This window comes from Mustela lutreola, chromosome 2, assembly GCF_030435805.1.
Source record: "Mustela lutreola isolate mMusLut2 chromosome 2, mMusLut2.pri, whole genome shotgun sequence".
Classification (NCBI taxonomy): Eukaryota; Metazoa; Chordata; class Mammalia; order Carnivora; family Mustelidae; genus Mustela; species Mustela lutreola.
The window spans coordinates 164947032-164970386 of record NC_081291.1 but is presented as its reverse complement, the minus strand read 5'-3'; the positions used below and the strand labels follow the sequence as shown (position 1 = coordinate 164970386).

At 35.1% G+C, this 23355-nt stretch overlaps 1 protein-coding gene across 8 annotated transcripts in view; it reads right to left on the bottom strand.

The window, feature by feature from the left end:
- The window catches only part of CFAP44 (cilia and flagella associated protein 44), a 159593-nt gene that overhangs the window by 71552 nt on the left and 64686 nt on the right, over nucleotides 1-23355 (bottom strand). For all 8 annotated transcript variants that reach the window (XR_009351137.1, XM_059164104.1, XM_059164106.1 and 5 more), the window contains 5 exons: nucleotides 21637-21692; nucleotides 21316-21478; nucleotides 19774-19904; nucleotides 6213-6409; nucleotides 4476-4650 (listed from right to left, as the gene is read on the bottom strand). Coding sequence is in view for 7 of the 8 variants with exons in the window: in XM_059164104.1 (XP_059020087.1) it covers nucleotides 4476-4650; nucleotides 6213-6409; nucleotides 19774-19904; nucleotides 21316-21478; nucleotides 21637-21692 (722 nt within the window). In the remaining variant the exon portion in view is untranslated. The remainder of the gene's footprint in view (nucleotides 1-4475; nucleotides 4651-6212; nucleotides 6410-19773; nucleotides 19905-21315; nucleotides 21479-21636; nucleotides 21693-23355) is intronic.

The following is a 23355-nucleotide window of genomic DNA, read 5'->3' as shown; positions in this document are numbered from 1 at the left end:
ACAAGGCGATCCACCACTCCTTGTTGAGGTGGTGTCTGAGGAAGCCTAGTGGAATATGAAGACTTTTTAACCATCCTCCACAATATCAGTAGAAGACAACTAGAGAGCAAAGTTATTAGAGACAGCCCTAGTAGGGATCTAGAACTCCAACTGCTGACCAGCAAGTGCCCCTTCCTTCCTCAGGTGTCAACTGTGGAAAAAATGGGTAACCTGGACTTCTATACCCATGAGATGGCATTCCCCCTTATCCTGTTCAAGTCAGAAAAAGCCAGCTAAAACTGAATATATATATAGAAGATTCAGAGTCTCATAATACTCCAATGTCCAGATTTCAATAAAAAATCATTTGTCATACCAAGAATCAGGATGACCTCAACTTGAATAAGAAAAGAATGATTACCAGTTTCCAAATCCAAGATGATAGAGATGTTAGAATAATATGACAATTTTAAAGCAGCCATTTATAGAGTGCTTCAACAATTAGAAAGGTGCTTAAAACAAATGGAAAAATAGAGTTCAGAAAGAAATGGAAAATACAAAAAAGAACCAAATGGAAATTTTAGAGCTGTAAAGTACAGTAACCAAAAGAACACTTAATGGATGGGCTCAACACCAGAATGGAGGAAAAAGAGAAAAGAAAAATTAATTTGAAGATAGAACAATAGAAATTATCCAATCTGAATAACAAAAAAGACACTACAAACAAACTATATATATTTTTATATATATATTTATATATATATATTTTTTTTTTTAATCCCACACAGAGCCTCAGAGATCTCACATTTGTGTCATTGGAATCCAAAAGGAAAGGTAAAAGAGGACAGGGCTTCAAAAAAGCTATAAGAAATAATAGCTGGAGACATCCCAAATTTCAGCAAGAGATATACATAGCGACTCAAGAAGTTTTATGAATCCCAAAAAGGATAAATTCAAAGATGTACCAAGATACATTATAGTCAAACTTCTGAAAACTAAGGAGAAAAAAAAAATGTTGAAAGCATCAAGACAAAAATAACACTTTATATATAGGGGAGGGAAGCAATTTGAACAGCAGAAGATTGATCATAAGAAACTATGGAGTCCAGCAGAAAGAAGCACAATACTTTTCACATGTTGAAAAGGAGAAATGTTGGCACAGAATTTTATGTCTAGCAAGAATATCCTTCCAGAATGAAAGAGAGATCAAGTCATTCTTAGATGAAGGAAAGCTAAGAATTTGTCACCAGCATACCAACCCTAAAAGAATGGCTGAAGGAAGTTTTCTAAGCAGAAATGAAATGATAGAAGGAGGAACTTTGGAACATTAAGAAGGAAGAGATTAAAATTTTAATAGTAAAAATATTGGCAAATACATTTTACTTCTATGGTCTAAGCTATGTTTTGATGATTAAAAAAACTACAACCCTGTCTGATATAGTTCTAAAACATGTCTAGAGAAAATATTAATACAATTATACTATATACAATGGAAACAAGAGGATGTGGGGGGTGTAAAGGGACTTGAGAGCAGGTAAGTTTTTTACATTTCATTCAAGCTGATAAAATGTCAACACCAGTAGACTGGGTAAGTTGTGTATACATAATGTAATAATATCCAGGGAAAATGCTTAAAAAATGCTGTACAGAGTTATACTCTCAAAACCATTATAATCATGTTGGAACTCTTAAATATTTAAGTAAACCACAGGAAATTATGGAAAAATAAAATAAAAACCCACAGAGAACATTCTCTTTGATGGCCGAGTAATATTCCATTTTATATATATACCACATCTTTATTCATTCGTCTGTGGACTGACATCTGGTCTCTTTCCATATTTTGCAACAATGCTGAATGGAACTAGAGGGTATTATACCAAGCAAAATAAGTCAGAGAAAGAAAAATACCATATATGATTTCACTCATGTGGAATTTAAGAAACAAAACAGATGAATATAGGGAAAGGGAAGGAAAAATAAAGTAAGATGGAAATTGAGAAGGAAGAAAACCATAAGAGACGCTGAACTCCTGGAAACTAACTGAGGGTTGCTGGAGGGAAGGTTGTTGGAGGGAAGGGATAATTGGGGAAAGGCCCTAAGGAGAGCACATGAAGAAATGTATACTGGGTCTTATATGTAACTGTTGAATCAATAAATTACACCTCTGAAACTATAAAAAATATGGAGAACAGAAGACAAAATAAAAAATAGCAGATATAAGCCTGAAATATCAATAATTACTTGTGTACACATATAAATAAATCCATGTGTAAATTACATAAGTATAAATGGTTTAAATCTAAAAACTGAAGAACTGAGATTAATAGAGTGGATTAAAAAACATAACCCTAGGGGCGCCTGGGTGGCTCAGTGGGTTAAAGCCTCTGCCTTTCGCTCAGGTCATGATCCCAGGGTCCTGGGATCGAGCCCCGCATCGGGCTCTCTGCTCGGCGGGGAACCTGCTTCTTCCTCTCTCTCTGCCTGCCTCTCTGCCTACTTGTGATCTCGGTCTGTCAAGTAAATAAATAAAATCTTTAAAAATATATATATAACCCTACTATATACTGGTAATAAAAGACAAATTTCAAACAATAATATAGGCAGGTTAAAGTAAAAGAATGAAAACCAATATATCATTTGAATACTGAATTCTTTCTATTTAAGATCAGGAGCAAGTTGTAGATGTCCTATTGTATTTCAACATTATACTAGAAATACTAGCCAGCCTGACAAGAAAATAAGAGAAATAAAAGGCAAACAAATGGGACAAAAAGTTAAACTATCCCTATTTACAGATGATAAGATTGTCTACACAGAAAATTCTAAGGAACCTACCAAAAAACTCATAATAAAACAGTTCAGCAAGGCCACAGGATAACAGATAAACATACAAAGAAATCAATTGTAATTCTATACTAACAATAAACATGAACACATAAGATACCAAATTAAAAGCCCAATATCATTTATATTGCCAAAAAAGTGAAATTTTTATGTCTGATTCGAACAAAATAGGTGTAGGACTTTTACACTAAGAACAAAACACTGATGAAAGAAATCAAAGAAGATCTAAATAAATGGAGAATCATACCATGTCCACAGATTAGAGGCTCAACATAATAAATATGTCAAGATTTTATTCATAAATACAGACAAAAGTATTCTAAAATTTAGATAGAAAGGCAAGGCAACTGGAATGGTTAAACAATTTAGGGATAAAGAAAATATAATGAGAGAAGCAATTTCAAGATCTATTACACAGCTACAGTAATCAAGGCAATGTGCTTTCAGCAAAGGAACAGACACAAAGATCAGTGGAGCAGAACATGAACTTAGAATAGACACACACAAAATGCCCAGATGATTTTTGACAAAGGTGAAAATTGAAAGCCAATTGCAAAAAAGGAGAGAGAGCCTTTTCAATAAATGTGCTGGAGCAATTGAAAATCCACAGGCAAAAAAACAAAAACAGGGGCACCGGGGTGGCTCAGTGGGTTAAGCCTCTGCCTTCGGCTCAGGTCATGATCTCAGGGTCCTGGGATCGAGCCCCGCATCGGGCTCTCTGCTCAGCAGGGAGCCTGCTTCCTCCTCTCTCTCTCTCTCTCTGCCTACTTGTGATCTCTGTCTGTCAAATAAATAAATAAAATCTTTAAAAAAAAAAAAAACCTAAATCTCACACCTTATACAAAAGTTAACACCAAATGGATAATAGACTTAAATGTAAAAGGTAAAACTGTAAAACTTTTAGGAAAAACATAGGAGAAAATCATTGGGGAATAGGGCTAGGCAGAGGTTCTTAGACTTGACAGCAAAAATAAGATTGATAGAAGGAAAAATTTATAAATTGGGTTTAACAAAATTAAAACCTTTCACTCTGCAAAAGACCCTATTAAGGGAATAAAAAGACAAGATACAGCCTGGGAGAAAATATTTGAAAACCACATAACCAACAAAGAACTAGTATCTAAAACATATAAAGAACTCTCAGAAATTAATGGCAAAATAACAATCTTATTTGAACATGGGAAAAAGACGTGAAGAGACACTTCACCAAGCTTATGTAGGTGGCAAATAAAACAAGCAAAAATGGGCTTTTAAATAAAAGTACCTCCTACCACAGTTTTTAAAAGCCAACTTTAAATGATGAGAGACCTGAAGGCGAAAGCCAACACTGTAAGATAATAGAACATTACGAAAAATAACCTGATGTTAGAATAGATAGGAATTTCTTATCCTTAAAAATCACTAAGTCTATTCACAAAATGGAATTCCTGGGCCCAAAACCCTAAGTATCATGGAAGTTCCACCAAGGTATCACTACTTTAAAAGATCCAGAGGATCTGTCTTCAATACTCCATCTCTGTTTCAGCTTCAAAGATACTTTGAAACGCACATTAAAATGAAAAGTTTAGGTAAAGAAAGAAAAGGGAAGGAAAGGGGGAGAAAGGAAGGGAGGGAGGGAAGAAGAAAGAAGGAAACAAAAATGCACTCACAGTTCCTCCCATTCTTTTTTTCGTTGCTGAATCTTCAGTTGGGCCCTTTCAGCTTTTAATATAAGTTTCCTTGTTTTCTCAATTTGATTTTCCACCATAATTTCACTCAGGGTTTTAGGCCGAAATTTCTTCCCTTTCTCTATAATTGATTCTTCTGGCACACTAATGTTCCCACCTGTACAGAGAGTCAACATTTTTTTTTTCCAATCTTCTTGAAACATCAAAATGAAATTCTCAAATTTTTTTAAACCTGCCATATTCTAAAAAACAGAATGTAATGAATCTATAAATCACAATTTTCTAACAACTACCATGAATTAAACCCCATAATAAGTATTTTAGAATAATAAAAGAAAGAAATCTAAGTCACAGCATTTGCTCTAAAGGACCTTATTGAAAAGTTGGCAAGACGAGACATAACAAATTATTAGAAAACAAGACAAATAATGAGACGCCACTGACAGACAAACCGAGAAGTTGGGTGGGAATACTTGCGATATGGTGGGAGAAGGGAAAAACAAGCAGGTCCTATCTGACATATCTAATTTGGGGTGGCATGTACTGACTGCAGTGGTCTGTGGCCATTTGAAAAATTGGTCAGAAACACACAATCAAACCTATGATTTAAGAATTACACATCTACTGAGGCAATTTCTTACTTTATGTTCAAGCTACAAGAGAGATAAACTTTAGATATATATTCTGGAAAAAAGTTAAATAAATATGGGATGGTCATATAATTATAACTCATAATTTCAACTTTCATATTTCAAATATATGGGAATATGGAAAAGCAGGAGTTTAACGTCGCTTGGTATAATTCAGTCTGGAATCTCTAAGAACTTGTAGAATTCAGAGAGGAGAGGAATGAATTGGTCACTTTAGGAGAAGCCTGGGTATAAAAGTATCAGGTGTAATTAGGGAACAGTGAGCAAGATGACAGGCTAAAAATACCAGCAGAACAGTATGAAAATGCACCATTAATAGGAAACAATAGGGATATACTGTGGAAAAGATTAAATACCAGGAAAATGACTTCAGAATTTATCTGAAAGGAGCCATTCAAGTTTTCTCAATGAAGAGGATAAAGCAACATTAATGTCAGTATTGTATCATGGGCACTAGCTGTGCTGTCCTTTATTTTTTATTGGACTCTCTGAGTCATTCCCAGAATTCTTGCATTCCTCCTAGTCATCTGTAGTCACCCTGTGGGCAGTTACAAGAGCAGGTTGCAGCAATTAAGAGGTACTCTCTTCACACCTGAATTCTCAGCTCATCATTCTGTTTAAAGTATATGCTCTTAGAAAATAGATGGAAATGTCATCTCCTATCCCCACACCCTGGGGTGGGGTCCAAGAATCAGCAAAGAAACACTACCTAGAAAATAGCAACTAGAGAAAGCCTCGATTTAAGAATAGGTAGATGTTGGAAGTAAGAAATTAGCAGCATCAAGTACTCTAACCCACTCAGTCACATATCCAGGGTGGGTTTTCCTTAGCAATCTGCATTAAAGAGCTGGTGTGGAACATTTGCTGGAGGAACATAGCCTCCCATTCTGAGCCATACCACACACCCCTATCACTCTTGATTATTATTCCAAAGGAATAAAAAAAGGGAGACAACAGATGAAGCTCAAGCCATCAAAAAGGGTTCAAAGGTTCTGCCTACAAAAAGACAAATTCAGTTTTGAAAACTTAATAAGTAAGGATTTAAAAGCCTTCTTGTTATTTAGGATACCTGTATCTTTCTGGCTATCTTTCCTTCCTGCTCCTTCTTTTTCCAACCTCTCCAGTTTGCTTGTTCTTCTGTCTGACAGACTTGTTCGCTTGGACTTGCAATACTTAGATGGCTTCACAAGCCTATAGGAGGATATCTTGTGATCACTTTGTATGGCATGAACCACAATAGTATCACTTTCCAATGACTCACGAAATCTGAAAAAATATAACAAGTATTTGCAATAGTCACCATCTAAATCAATTATACCATTTTAATAGTTCTGCATGATTAATAAAATAAGACCACAATGCACTATGCTTATAAATATTATATTGTACTAGATCCAAAATTTGACAATGCATTAACCAATACGATGTGACAGAAATTGCATAGGACTCAGTTAAAGAGCAAGTAGAGTTTTCTTTCTAATGGAAACATTTAACAAACTATTATTAATCAGTATGATGCCACTGTTTTGCTAATGTATAGAAAAATGAAAAACTTTCAGGTAGTCTGTAATTTAATGGTAAGTGGGTCATATCAAATTCTAACAAAAAGTATTCTACCTATTATGTCATATGAGATATCTCATGTGTGTGTGTGTGTGTGTGTGTGTGATATGTTACCCTTTTGCCTCTACAAAAAATATTAAACTCAGGAATTTATATTATTAGTTCACTTTTATTTTATAGCCCACAGGAATTTGTTCTTTATCAATTAATGGTTAATTGTTGTTTTTTGGGGGTGGGGGACTCGTTCATAATTATTCCCCATTCTTTAATTTTAGAATTTAACTTACTTGTGTATATAGCAATTATTCCTAGTTTATCTGCCTTTCTTACTTTTTAAATCCAATTCTTTGAATTCTATTTCTTCTTTTAAAATGGTTATTTCTAATTTTCCCTTTTCTCTTATAGCATAGTATCTTTCTTTTTTTAAAAGATTTTATTGTTTATTTGACAGACAGAGATAACAAGTAGACAGAAAGGCAGGCAGAGAGAGAGAGAGAGAGGGAAGCAGGCTCCCTGCCGAGCAGAGAGCCCGATGCGGGACTCAATCCCAGGACCCCGAGATCATGACCTGAGCCGAAGGCAGAGGCTGAACCCACTGAGCCACCCAGGTGCCCCACATAGTATCTTTCTCATCACTATAAAACATATTCTTTTTATCTCCTACCTGCTGGAGTTTCACTCTAAATTTTACTCTTCCCATAAAACACAGAAAACATGAAGGAAAATATGGATAGTTTTGGTCCCATCAAAATTTAAAACTTCTGCAGTTAGAAAAAATGTGAGCAAAATTTAAGGCAAATGGTAGAGTACAAGAAAGCATTTCCAATATGTATAATTAAAAAGTGCTTACAGAAATAATAAATAAAACTAAGGGAGAAAATAGAACTCAAGGGAAAAATGAAAAAGGAATCTTTCTCAGAAGATTAAATATAAATGCACTATAAATGTACAAAAAGAAATACTCCAAAGAGTAATTCTCAGAAGAATATCAATGAACTACAAACATATGAAAAGAAGTGGTTAACTTCACCAATAATCAGAAAAAAAAATTATTCTTTAAGCAAGAGTTATCTCATTTGGTTTATTAGGATGGTGGAGATGAAAACACTGGTAGTATCCAGTGTTACCCAATGGTACAACTTTATTCTCTCCCCCATTCCAATCAGATAGTGAGGCAACTTATTTCCTTCCATATGTTTAATGAAGACACAAAACTGAGAACAGTACATCCTGGACAGGGCGGGAAAGCAGAGAATTAAGGAAGTATGTACTTGAAGGCAAGAAGATTGGGAAAGAGATTCCACCTGACAAGGGGGTTATGCACAAATTGAGTCCTAGAGTTGTGGGTACATATTCCCTGCTTCTGACAGCTTCTGGGGTGATATAAGATCTGAAAAATAATGACCACATGTGTGTTTGATCCTGGGAACAGAGGCTCCTGGCCTTACCAAAAACTACCTGCTCCAGCATAGTACAAGAACCATAGACTCAAACAAATGAAAGCAAAAGGCAAGCTGGGACAATGAGCCTCACCAATTTAAGATTCATATTTGCCATATATATATATATATATATATATATATATATATATATAATTATACATATTGGATGCCAGAGATAGAAATGATTGGTCACAGACCGGTGAGTATGGAGTACAGCCAGACACCAGGGAGACAGGAGGGATTGACTGCTTTTCTCTGAGGGTGCACTGAAGAGGCCAAGCTCTCAGCTCCTATGGGAGGAGATTGTGAGGCCGTCATTTTCATTCCCATCCTCCAACGCTATATGGAAAGCGTTCAGGGAACAAAATCACCTGAAAGTGAACCTGAGCAGATAATTTAGCCTGGCCCCTGGCAAAGGTGGTATAATTCTGCCTGGGCAAAGACATTTGAGAATCACTGCAACGGGCCCCTCTCCCAGAAGACCAGCAAGAACATCCAGCCAAGAAGAACTTCACAAATCAATGAGAATCATGGGACTCCAGAGATGGGGAATGTAGCATGTAGAATTCATGGTTTTTTCCCATGATTCTTTGGTCTTTCAAAGTTAAACTTTTTAAATTTTATTTTTTCCTTATTCTATTTTTAAAATTTTTCCTCTTTCCCATTTTAACCTTAACTATTTTATCTTATCTATACCTTTTTAAAAATCTTTTTAAAATTTTTATTGTTATTGTCACATTCTATCCCTTCATTGTATTTAATCTTATTTTTTGTATACATATAAGTTTTTCTATCCTTAAAATTTTTGGATACAATTTCATCTAACAGATCTAAATGTACCCTAAATCTAGTCTAAGGCTTTGTTCTAGTCTCCAGCCTGATCAGATTCTCTCCTCTTTTCTATTTTTTCTTTTTGTCTTTTTTCAACCAACTTCTTATCAATTCCTTTTATAAAATCATTTTTAAATTTTCTCCTGTACAGTCATATTCCATCCCTTTATCATGTTTACTCTTATTTTTGTGTGTACGTGTGTGTGTGTGTGTATTCTTCTTGCTTTAAAATTTGGGGAGGCAGTTTCTTCTAACACACCAAAATATACCTAAATCAAGTGTGTAGCTCTGTTCTAATCGTATATATATACATATATATGTATGTATATATATTTATGGTATATATAGTAATTTTATATATGTATATTTATATATAATTCTTTATATTGTACTATATATTATATATATTTTATATATGTATATTATATGTAAATAAAAATATTATATATATATTTTTTTTTCCTTTCTTCTTTCTTCCTCCCCTGGTTTTGGGTCTTTTCTGATTTGGTTAGTGTCTATTTTTCTGGGGTCATTGCTATCTTTTAGCAATTTGTTCTTTCATTCATCTAACTCTTATCTGGATAAAATGACAAGGTGGAAAACTTACCTCAAAAAAAGAACAAGAGGCAGTACTAACAGCTAAGGACTTAATCAATACAGACATTAGTAAGATGTCAGAATCAGAGTTCAGAATGAAGACTATCAAGATGTTAGCTGGGCTTGAAAAAAGCATAGAAGATACTAGAGAATCCATTTCTGGAGAAATAAAAGCCCTTTCTGGAGAAATTAAAGATCTAAAATCTAAATAAGTTGAAATCAAAAAAGCTATTAATGACATGCAATCAGAAATGGAGGCTCTTACTGATAGGATAAATGAGGCAGAAGAGAGAATTATGATATAGAAGACCAAATGATGGAGAATAAGGAAGCTAAGAAAAAGAGAGATAAACAACTACTGGACCATGAGGGGAGAATTTGAGAGATAAATGATACCATAAGATGAAACAATATTAGATAATTGGGATCCCAGAAGAAGAAAGAGAAAGAAGGGCAGAAGGTATATTGGAGCAAATTATAGCAGAGAATTTCCCTAATTTGGGGAAGGGAACAAGCATCAAAATCCAGGAGGCACAGAGATACCCCCTCAAAATCAATAAAATAGGTAAACATCCCATCATCTAATAGTAAGCTTAGAAGTCTCAGTGACAAAGAGAAAATCCTGAAAGCAGATCTGAACAAGAGGTCTGTAACATAGAACAGCAGAAATATTAGATTGGCAATAGACCTATCCACAAAGAACTGGAAGGCCAGGAAGGATTGGCACAATATATTCAGAGCACTAAATGAGAAAAACATGCAGCCAAGAATATTATACCCAGCTAGGCTGTCACTGAAAATAGAAGGAGAAATAAAAACCTTCCAAGACAAACAAAAACTGAAAGAATTTGCAAACACCAAACCAGCCCTACAGGAAATTTTTAAAGGGGTCCTCTAAACAAAGGGGTCCTTTGTTAAAAGTAACAGACCAGAAAGAATCAGAGACAATATACAGTCACAATCACCTTACAGACAATACAATGGCACTAAATTCATACCTTTCAATCATTACTCTGAATGTAAATGTGCGAAATGACCCAATCAAAAGACACAGGGTGTCAGAATGGATAAAAATACAAGACCCATCGATATGCTGTCAATTGAATGAAGAAATAAATGAATGAAGAAAATCATTTTAGACCCCAAAACACCTCCAGATTTAAAGTGAAGAAGTGGTAAACAATTTACCATGCTAATGGACATCAAAAGAAACTGGGGTGGCAATCCTTATATCAGACAAATTAGATTTTAAGCCAAAGACTGTAATAAGAGATGAGGAAGAACACTATGTCATAATTAAAGGGTCTATCCAACAAGATCTAACAATTTTAAATATCTCTGCCCCTAACCTAGGAGCAGCCAATTATATAAACCAATTAATAACAAAATCAAAGAAACACATTGACAATAATACAATAATAGGGAACTTTACCACCCCCCAACCATCACTGAAATGGACAGATCATCCAAGCCAAAGATCAACAAGGAAATAAAGGCTTTAAATGACACAATGGACCAGATGGACCTCACAGATATATTCAGAACATTCCATCCAAAAACAACAAAATACACATTCTTCTCTGGTGCACATGGAACATTCTCCAGAATAGATCACATCCTGGGTCACAAATCAGGTCTCAACTGGTACCAAAAGATTGGGATCTTTCCCTACATATTTTCAGACCACAGTGTTCTGAAACTAGAACTGAATCATAAGAGGAAAGTTGGAAAGAACTCAAATATATGGAGGTTAAAGAGCATCCTACTACAGAATGAATGGGTCAACCAGGAAATTAAAGAAGAATTGAAAAAAATCATGGAAACAAAGGAAAACGAAAACACAACTGTTTTTGGGACACAGCAAAGGCGGTGCTGAGAGGAACATATATAGGAATACAAGCCTACCTCAAGAAACAAGAAAGGTCTCAAATACACAATGTAATCCTACACCTAAAGGACCTGGGGAAAAAACAGCAAAGAAAGCCTAAACCCCACAGGAGAACAGAAATAATAAAGATCAAGGCAGAAATCAATGAAATAGAAACCAAAAGAACAGTAGAACACATCAGAGAAAGTAGGAGCTGGTTCTTTGAAAGAATTAATAAGATTGATAAACCCCTGGCCAGACTTATCAAAATAAAAGAGAAAGGACCCAAATTAATAAAATCATGAATGAAAGAGGAGAGATCACAACTAACACCAAAGAAATACAAACAATTATAAAGAACACATTGTGAGCAGCTATACACCAGCAAACTTAACAGTCTGGAAGAAATGGATGCATTCCTAGAGACATATAAACTACCAAAACTGGACTAGGAAGAAAAAAAAAAAACCTGAACATATGCATAACCAGTAAGGAAATTGAAGCAGTCATAAAAAATCCCCCAACAAACAAGAAGCCCAGTTCCAGATGGTTTCCCAGGGGAATTCTACCAAACATTTAAAGAAGTATTATTACCTATTCTCCTGAAACTGTTCCAAAAAATATAAATGGAAGGAAAACTTCCAAATTCATTTGATGAGGCCAGCATTACCTTGATCCCAAAATCAAAGACCCATCAAAGAGAATGACCGACCAATATACCTGATGAACACAGATGCAAAAATTCTCAACAAAATACTAGCCAATAGGACCCAACAGTACATTAAAAAGATTATTCACCACAACCAAGTTGGATTTATTCCTGGACTGCAAGATTGGTTCAACATCCGCAAATCAATGTGATACAGTACATTAATAAAAGAAAGAACAAGAACCATATGATACTCTCAATAGATGCTGAAAAAGCATTTGACAAAGTACTGCATCCTTTCTTGATCAAAACTCTTCACAGTGTAGGGATAGAGGGCACATACCTCAATATCATCAGAGCCGTCTATGAAAAACCCACAGCGAATATCATTCTCAATGAGTAAAACCTGAGAGCATTTCCTCTAAAGTCAGGAACAGGGCAGAGCTGTCCGCTATCACCACTGCTATTCAATAGTACTAGAAATCCTAGCTTCAGCAATCAGACAACAAAAAGAAATAAAACACCTCCAAATCATCAAAGAAGAATTCAAAGTCTCACTCTTTGCCAATGACATGATACTTTATGTGGAAAACCCAGAAGACTCCACTACAAAACTGCTAGAACTCATACAGGAATTCAGTAAAGTGTCAGAATATAAAATCAGTGCACAGAAATTAGTTGCATTTCCACACACCAACAGCAAGAGAGAAGAAAGAAAAATTAAGGAGTCGATCCCATTTACAATTGCACCCAGAACCATAGGATACCTAGGAATAAACCTAACCAAAGAGGCAAAGAATATGTACTCAGAAAACTATAAAATACTCATGAAATAAATGGAGGAAGACATAAAGAAATGGAAAAACATTCCATGCTCATGGACTGGAAGAAGAAATATTGTGAAAATGACTATGCTACCTAGAGCAATCTACACTTTTAATGCAATCCCTATCAAAATACCATCAACATTTTTCAAAGAAATGGAGCAAATAATCCTAAAATTTATATGGAACCAGAAAAGACCCCAAATAGCCAGAGGAATGTTGGAAAAGAAAACCAAAGTTGGCAGCATCACAATTCCAGAGTTCAAGCTCTATTACAAAGCTTTCATCATCAAGAAAGTATGGTACTGACACAAAAACAGACACATAGACCAATGGAACAGAATAGAGAGCCCAGAATGGACCCTCAACTCTTACGGCTAACTAATCTTCAACAAAGCAGGAAAGAATGTTCAATGGAAAACAGATAGTGTCTTCAACAAATGGTGTTGGGAAAATTGGACAGCCACATGCAGAAGAATGAAACTGGACCATTTCCTTACACCACACACAAAAATAGACTCCAAATGGATGAAAGGCCTCAATGTAAGATAGGAATCCATCAAATCCTTGAGGAGAACACAGGCAGCAACCTCTTCGACCTCAGCTACAACAACTTCATCATCATCAAAGAAATATCATCAGAGGCAAGAGAAGCAAGGGCAAAAATGAACTATTGGGACTTCATCAAGATCAAAAGCTTTTGCACAGCAAAGCACACAGTAAACAAAACCAAAAGACAACTGACAGAATGGGAAAAGATATCTGCAAATGACATATCAGATAAAGAGCTAGTATCCAAAATCTATAAAGAACTTAGCAATTCAAAACCCGAAGAACAAAAAACCCAATCAAGAAATGGGAAGAAAAATTAGCAAAACTAGAAACAATGTGTGTTGGAGAGGATGTGGAGAAAGGAGAACCCTCTTACACTGCTGGTGGGAATGCAAGTTGGTGCAGCCACTTTGGAGAACAGGGTGGAGATTTCTCAAGAAATTAAAAGTAGAGCATCCCTATGACCACGCAATTGCATTACTGGGTATTTACCACAAAGATACAGATATAGTGAAAAGAAGGGCCATCTGTACCCCAATGTTTATAGCAGCAATGGCCACAGTCGCCAAACTGTGGAAAGAACCAAGATGCCCTTCAACGGACGAATGGATAAGGAAGATGTGGTCCATATATGGAGTATATATGCTCCATCAGAAAGGATGAATGCCCAAGTTTTGTAGCAACATGGATGGGACTGGAAGAGACTATGCTGAGTGAAATAAGTCAAGCAGAGAGAGTCAATTATCATATGGTTTCGCTTATTTGTGGAGCATAACAAATAACATGGAGGACATGGTAAAATGGAGAGGAGAAGGAAGTTGAGGGAAATTGGAAGGGGAGGTGAACCATGAGAGACTAGGGACTCTGAAAAACAACCTGAGGGTTTGAAGTGGCGGGGGGGTGAGAGGTTGGGGTTCCAGGTGGTGGGTATTAGAGAGGGCACGGATTGCATGGAGCACTGGGTATGGTGAAAAAATAATGAATACTGTTACACTGAAAAGAAATTTAAACAAAAAAAGAAATGGGCAGAAGACATGAACAGACATTTCTGAAAAGAAGACATCCAAATGGCCAACAGACACATGAAAAATTGTTCAACCTCTCTGGACATCAGGGAATTACAAATCAAAACCACAATGAGATACCACCTCACACCAGTCAGAATGGCTAAAATTAAACAGTCAGGAAATGACAGGTGTTGGCTTGGATGCAGAGAAAGGTGAACTCTCCTACACTGTTGGTGACAGTGTAAGCTGGTACAGCTACTCTGGAAAACAGTATGGAGGTTCCTCAAAAAGTTGAGAATAGAGCTATCCTACAACCCAGCAGTTGCACTCTTTGGTGTTTACCCTAAAGATACAAACATAGTGATCCAAAGGGGCACATGCACCCTAGTGTTTATAGCTGAAATGTCTACAATAGCCAAACTGTGGAAAGAACCTAGATGTCCATCAACAGATGAATGGATAAAGAAGTGGTGGCATACATATACAATGGAATACTATGCAGCCATCAAAATGAATGCAATCTTGCCATTTACAACAACATAGATAGAACTAGAGGGTATTATGCTTAGCAAAATAAGTCAGTCAGAGAAAGACAATTATCATATGATCTCTCTGATATGAGGAATTTGAGAATAGGTCAGGGATTCATAGGGGGAATGGAGGGAAAAATGAAACAAGATGGGACCAGGGAGGGAGACAAACCATAAGAGATTCTTAATCTCAGGAAACAAACTGAGGGCTCCTGGGACAGAGGGGAGGGATGGGGTGTCTGGTTTGTGGACATTGAGAAGGGTATGTGCTATGGTGAGTGCTGTGAATTGTGTAAGACTGATGATTCACAGACCTATACCCCTAAGGAAATAATACATTATATGTTAATTTTAAAAAGAATAAATGAATGGAAAAGGAAGAGGAGGAGGAGGAGAAAAGATTCCTATCTAGAAGATATTCCTATCTAGAATTCCTATCTAGAGGATATGAATAATTCTTACAACCCATTTTTTAAAACAAACAAAAAACTTGAACCCCTAGAAAAGAGAATACACAAATAACAAATAAATACAAGAAAATGATCTAAAATCACCACTCATCAGTGAAATACCAACTTAAATCACACTGAGATACTACTATAGAATGGCTAAAATTCAAAGAAATGACAATATCAAATTACAAGCATGAGTGTTATGGGTTGAATTTTATCCACCCAGAAAGAGATTTTGAAATCTCCCAGTATCTCAAAGTGTGACCTTACATGGAAATAGGGTCTTGACAGAGTAATCAAGGTAAAATGAGATTAAAACAGTCCCAATCCAACATTACTGGTGTGTTTATAAAAAATGGGAACTTGGACATGCTCAGAGAGAAGATTATGTGAAAAAACACAGAGAGACCACCACTAGAAGGTAGAAGATTTAGAATAATTCATCTATGGAAGGAAAATTAAAGATTGCTGGCAAAACACTAGAATCTCAGAGAGGCATAGAGCAGATTCTCCCTCCCAGGTCTCTCAGGAAACTATTAAATAGCATTTTTCATGGAATTCGAGCAAGAAATCCTAAAACTTATAGGAAACCACAAAGACATTTGTTGAGAAAAAAACAACAGAGCTGGATGTAGAACAATCCCAGATTTTGTGATATGGTACAAAACTATGGTAATTAAAACAATATGGTCCTGGAACAAAAGTAAACACATAGATCAACAGAACAGAATGGTAAGCCGAGAAATAAATCCATGCTTATATGGCCAATTAATCTACAACAAAGGAAATAAGAATACACATGGGAAGGACAGTCTGTTCAACAAATGGTGCTGGGAAAACTGGACAGCTACATGTAAAAGAATGAAAATGAATTTTTTTTTAACATCATACACAAAAATAAACTCGAAATGGATTACGGACCTAAATGTGAGACCTAAAACCATAAAACTCCTGAAAGAAAATATAGGCAGTAATCTCTTGGATATCCACCATTAACAACATATATGTGGATAAGTCTCTTCAGGCAAGGGAAATGAAAGTAAAAGTAAATTGTTCAGACTACACCAAAATAAAAAGCTTTTGCACAGTGAAGGAAACCATCAACAAAACATAAAGGCAACCCAATGAATGAGAGAAGACATCTGCACATAATATATCCATGGAGTTAACATCCAAAATATATAAGAAACTTATACAACACCAAAAAACCCCAAACAATTCAATTTTTAAATGGGCAAAGGATAGAAGACCTGGCTCACTCAGTTGGTAAAGCATGTGACTCTTGATCTCAGGGTCATCAGTTCAAGACCTAAATTGGGCATAGAGCTTACACAAAAAAAAAATTTTTTTTAAATGGACAGAGGACCTGAACAGACATTTTCTCAAAGAAGACATACAGATGGCCAATAGACACATGAAAAGATGCTCAACATCACTAATCACCAGGGAAATACAAGTCAAAACCACAATGAAATATCACCCCACATCTGTCAGAATGGCTAGCATCAAAATAAATAACAAGTGTTGGTGAGGATGTGGGAGGAAAAAGGGATATTCATACCCTGTTGGTGGGAATGTAAATTGGTGCAACTACTGTGGAAAACAGTATGGAGGTTCATCAAAAAATGAACAATAGAAATACCATACAACCCAGTAATTCCAATACTGGCTATTTATCCAAAGAAAACAAAAACACTAATTTGAAGATCTATGCACCCCAATGCTTATTACTGTATTATTTACAATAGCCAAGATATGGAAGCAACCAAACTTTCAATTACAAAATAAATAAGTCATGGAGATGAATAGTACAGCACAGAGAATATAGTCAATAACATGGTAATAGTGTATTGTAACTATACTTATTGTGGTGAGTACTAAGTAATGCACAGAATTGTTGAATCAATAGGTTGTACACCTGAAACTAATACATCATATGTCAATTATACTTCAATATAAATAAATAAAAACATATCTTGCCTCAAAAAAAAGTCACAAACACAAAAAAACCCACCCCAACTCAACCAATACTTTGATTTTGTACTTCGAGCCTCCAGAAGCTTTGTCTGTTATTTTAAGTCAATCATGTATTTTACTTTGTTATGGAAGCCCTGGGAAGCTAATACAATGGGGATCAATTGGAATTCTCATATGCTGATGGTCATGATATAAATTGGTTGAACCATTTTTGGAAAACCGTTTGGCAGTGTCTAGTAAACTCAAACATGCATACAATCTATGACCCAGCATTTCCACTCCTGATTATAAAACAAACAAATAAGTTCTTATGCCCACCAAAAAACATGCACAAGAATGATTATAGCAGCACTACTATAGCCAAAAAATAGAAACAACTGAAATATCTATCAACTATTACTTTTACTATGCTAAGTAAAAGAAGCCAAATATTAAAAAGTTCATACTACAACACTCAATTTGTATGATGAAGTTCACGGACAAAATTGTGATAAACATTCATCTCTGGAGAGTTGATACTTACTGGAAGGGGGCCACAAGGAAACTTTTTGGAGTGCTATATATGTTCTTAATCTGGGTAGTGGTGATATATAATTATAAAAATTTATCAAGTTGTTCAGTTAAAATTTATGCACTTTACTGAATGTAAATGACATCTCAAAAAGACAAAAAAAAAAAAAAAAGACAATTTCCTCATGGGGAGTCCTATTGGTAGATGAGAGAGATTGGACAGAAAGTTGTCTTTCATTATAAGTCTTTTGATTCTAGCTTATTTTTTATTTTTTAAAGATGTACATGCTCAAGTGTGCCTGGGTAGCTCGATCGTTTAGTGTCTGCGTTCAACTCAGGTCATGATTCCAGAGTCCTGGGATCGAGCCCCCATCATTGGCTCCCAGCTCAGCAGGAAGACTGCTTCTCCCTCTCCCACTCCCCTTGCTTGTGTTCCCTCTCTCACCGTCTCTCTCTCTCTGTGTGTCAAATAAATAAATAAAATATTTTTTAGAAAAAGATGTACCTGCTCATGTGTTAACTAGATATAAAATAAATATCTTGCCAAAATCAGATAATAAATTTTTATTAATTTGGTTTATAAAAAATCATTTTTATTTTTAAAATTTTTATACTATTTTTTAATGCCAGCATAGTTAATACAGCTACAGGTGTACAATACAAGTGATTTCAATACTTCCATACATCACCTGGTGTTCATCATAACAAGTGCCCTCTGTAACCGCCATCACCTATCTCAACACATCCCTCCTTCCACCTCTTCTCTAGTACCCATCAGTTCACTCCCTATAGTTGAGTCTATTACCCTTTGCTCATTTGTTTTTTAAATTCCACAAGTGAAATCATGGTATATGTCTTCCTCTGACTGCTTATTTTGCTTAGCATTACTCTCTAGTCCATCCATGTCATTTCAAATGGCAAGATTTTCATTCTTTTTTTATGGCTGAATATTCCATTGTATACATCTACCACATCTTCTTTACCCATTTATCTATCTATGGACTTGGGCTGCTTCCATAAACACAGGGGTGTGTGTAGCCCTCTGAATTAGTGGGGTTTTTTTCTTTTTTTATTTCTTGGGTAAATACCCAGGAGTGTGATTACTGGATCATTAGGTAGCTCTAGCTTTAACTTTTTGAGGAACCTCCATACTACTTTCCATAGTAGCTGCACCAATTTGCATTCCTAACAGTTCACAAAGTTTCTTTTTCTCCACATCACTGCCAATACTTGTTGTTCTTGTGTTTTTTATTTTAGCCATTCTGACAGGTATGAGGTGATATCCCATCACATTTTTTATTTGAATTTCCCTGATGATGGGAGATGTTGAGCATCTTTTCATCTGTCTGTTGGCCATCTGGACATCTTCTTTGGAGAAATGTCTGTTCATGTACTCTCATTTTTAAATCAGTTTTTCAGTGTTTCATTGAAAAATCTTATTTATTTATTTATTATTTTTTTAGAGTGAGAGAGAGAGAGGGCAAGCAGGTGAGGAGGAGCAGAGAGAGAGAATCTCAAGCAGCGTCCATGCATGGAGCCCGACACAGGGCTCAATCTCATGACCACGACCTCAGCTGAAATCAAGAGTCAGATGCTTAACTGACTGAGCCACCCTGGTGCTCTGAAAAATCTAACTGTTAAATTCCCCAGATTTCAATTTCTCAGAAAGCTCAAGAAGATATCAGTAGCAGTGACAAAAGTATTCCTTGAGATTTCAAGAGTTAATAGTTACACTAGAACACCTCTTACCTGACCACTTCAATTTAGTGAACTACTCCATTCAAATATGTGTTCTCAAACATCTTAACTTGCAGTAAATAGAATCCTACCTATTCTGTAGTTTCATGAGGCCAATCTGATGTTTCTCTTTTTCCCAAGCTAATTCTTTTTCTACTTGTTGAATTTTAAAAGCTGTTTTCCTGCCAATCTCAGCACGAATTTTGGAATCTATATCAAAATCCTGCAAAAAGTAGATTTGTTCATCAAAATGGGTACTTTTATCCATGTGTATTATCAATCTTATTTCATACACAGTTACAGATTAAGTTTTGTACTCAATTTCATGTTGCATTACAATTCTCTCCCAGATATCACAAACTCTCTGTTCTAGAAAAAAAAATTTTATTTCCACAAAATATGGAGAAAAGTTCTCAGAACTAATACCACAAATAAGGCTATATATTAAAAGATTTTCCCACAATAAAAACAATGAATAACAGAATATTTGGAGAGTGTACAGAGTTAAGAAAAAATAATAGTAATTCCACCACCCCAAAGCAACTACTGGCACATAGTCAGCTAGGCACAGGATAGACATTCATGGCATGTCTTCCCATATGACCCCACCCAGGAAAGACAGCTAAGTCTTTGGTGTCTTTTTGAGGTTGCCAAATTTTAGCTGGATGTCCTTCACCAAGGGGGCCATTTCTCCCATAAGGATACTTTACTCTTGAGAAAACATCAGGGCACACATTCAGACTAAATTGTAAGTACTAATTAATCTTTCCAGGGGTGTTTCTGTTTTAAGTAATGATATATATAAAATGTTTAGCCACAGAACTCACCTCATGTGTTCTTTATTTTGAATTGTTTTACCCATATTCTAATAAATGTCAATTTTCTTCATAGTAAAATAGATAAATATCTTTTAACCATTACGGGTTGGCCTTTTAATCAGTATGAATTATCCATTATTATTTCACCAAAGCATTTTTCACATGGAATTGGCTAGGTGACTCGAAAATTATAGGTATAGTCAGGATGTAAATTCTGGCTTTTTATTTGATTAGGTTCTTGACACCAATTCTACTTAGGAAGAAATATACAATGAAAAGAAAAAAACTAGCAGGCAGATGGGGATTTGTAATAAGTCAGAAAAGAAAAAAAAATACAAAATTAGCCTGAACAATTTGTTAATTCTCCCCATAGCTACAACTATACTAAGTCATCTTTTAAAAATTCTGTGGACCTATCAGTTACTATCTTTTACAACAGATCAGGTGATTATAGAAATAGAATCACAGAGAATTAAAATTTATGTGTACCTTTACAGTGGTTGGATATTTTGCCTAGGTACAGTATGGGTTGATAACCAGATTCAAATCTGTATTTTTATCTTACCTTGTTACCACCCCGCCCCCAAAAAGTGAGGTAGCTAAATCTGGAAGTAAACTTTGTGTTATGTAAGGAGGCTCTTCTGTATCCAAACCAAGTTGGGTATCAAATTCTATATTTCAGCTGCTGCCAACATGCTGACCTGATAAGGGGAAGCTTAAAGATGATTTTAAGGAGTCCCTACTTTATCAGCAGAATAGTCTTGATCCAAAAAAATTGTATGTTAAAAACTAAAGTCAAATTTATTTTAGGCTTACTGTTCGCTTAAACTGCATATGCTTTGGTAATCCTTGATTCATTTCTAGAAGTTTCCAAAATTCATTCCTCAAAGCTTTGAGTTTTTCTCTCTTCCCAGCCTTTATTTCTTCCACTTCTTTCATTAACTTGTCATGTTGTCTTTTTCTTCTAGCATTCTCAATACTGAAAACAGAAATTGAAAAGGATAATGAGATACAGAAACAGCAAAAGAGGAAATGAAGACTCAATAATTTGGAAATTTTTTTGGCTTGGTCAAATTCTATAAAATGCCATTTTGCAACAGCTCAGGGCTAATTAGTGCTTATCAAAAATTGCCATACCTATAGGCTTTGGGATCTTCAATATCTTTTGGAATTGGCTCTGTTTCAATTCCAAACTGTAGAAAGGGGAGAAATGGTTAATCTTTTAAATTGCATATTTCTCTTAAAATATCTAATATGAAGTAAACTGAGTTTTTTCCTCTACCAATTTCTATTATAGGCCTGCAAAGTACTTTTGCAAGAAATAACAAGAGAAAATTATGAGGAAAACTGCTTTATTTAAAGAGGTAGGTAGAAAAAAGTCCTGAAAACTAATGAATATGCAAAATATTAATATACTATAATTCTGCTCCAAAATTTGAATTGCTAATATCATGAGTTATTAAGAAAGAATACACACAAATTTTCTAAGTTGTTTGTTTTAAAATTCTGTTTTTTAGCTTATGCCCCTTTATATATGCATAAGTCTCCCTAAATATCTTATATATATACAGGAAGATTTTAAAATATATATTTTTTGAAATAAATTTTTTTAGTATCATTGATAAACAATATTTTTTAAACTTTAAGCATTTCACTTGAGCTTACTAAAAAAAAAAAAAAAAAGACATACAGTGACATATGCAGGAATAATACAGTTCCCCTCCTTGAAAAAGAAAGATGAAATCAGAAATATGAATCTCCTTTTAGTAAGCAAATTAGTTTAAGGGAACTATGAAGTAAATCACTTAAAATTACTTTGCTTATTTGGGTGCTATGTTATAAAATTTAAGGAGGGAGAATTATAATCCAGTAAACAAAATGAAGTCTAAGATTGTTAGCTAATCAGTTCCTAAGTAAAATTGAACTTATTTATTCTCTATTCTTTTTCATAACAGATAGGTCTCTGGTTTGTTGCCATTCCTTATGAAGAAATATGGACTATTTTTTGAAGAAGTTGTATTATTACAGTTCTAGTTTTTAAACATATGAAATGTAAATCTACATATTTTTGTGTAGGATAAGTTTCAGAACTTTATTTTTTTCAAGTAATCTCTATACCCAATGTGGGGCTCAAACTCACAATCCAGGGATGAAGAGTTACATACTCTACTGACTGACTGAACCATCCAGGTACCCCAAAATTTAGAACTTTAGTAAAAGTGAAGTCATAAGACATGACCAGTAGAAGAGACATTGATGGCTAATACATTGTAATTACTGTTAATCACTTATGACATAACTTGATTGAATTTTTCTATTGTTTTGTTTTCCAGAGCCAAGCCCCTTGGTTTTCCATTAGCAGTGTGATCTCCAGGATACCCAACCAACCTTCTCTTGGCCTCAGCTGTTTATAATAAATTTGAGTTAAACAGAGTTGCTACCAACTGTGCCAAAAATACAGGCCAATTGTTCTCAATCCCAGCTGCACACTGGAGTCATGGGGGCTGAGACCCAGGAAGAAGGCTAGATATTTTATAAAGTACTAATACCTGGCCCTCACTTTCAGATATTCTGATTTAATTGCTCCTGGCTGGGGCTCAGGAATCTGTACTTTTAAGGACTTCCCAGCAGATTCTAAAGTAAGATCCTTAGACCTATGCAGAGCTTAGTACTCTATTTATTCAGTTTTTTTCTGATTCTGTCTTCCTAAAAGCAGAGTCACATCAAGGACATAAAAAATACTGATTAAATTCATATATAAAAGGATGCTATTATACAAATGTGAAATGGGTTTTTTCTGTCCAATATAGATTTCCATAGAAAGAGCTAGCACTAGGTAGAAATAAAAAGATTCTC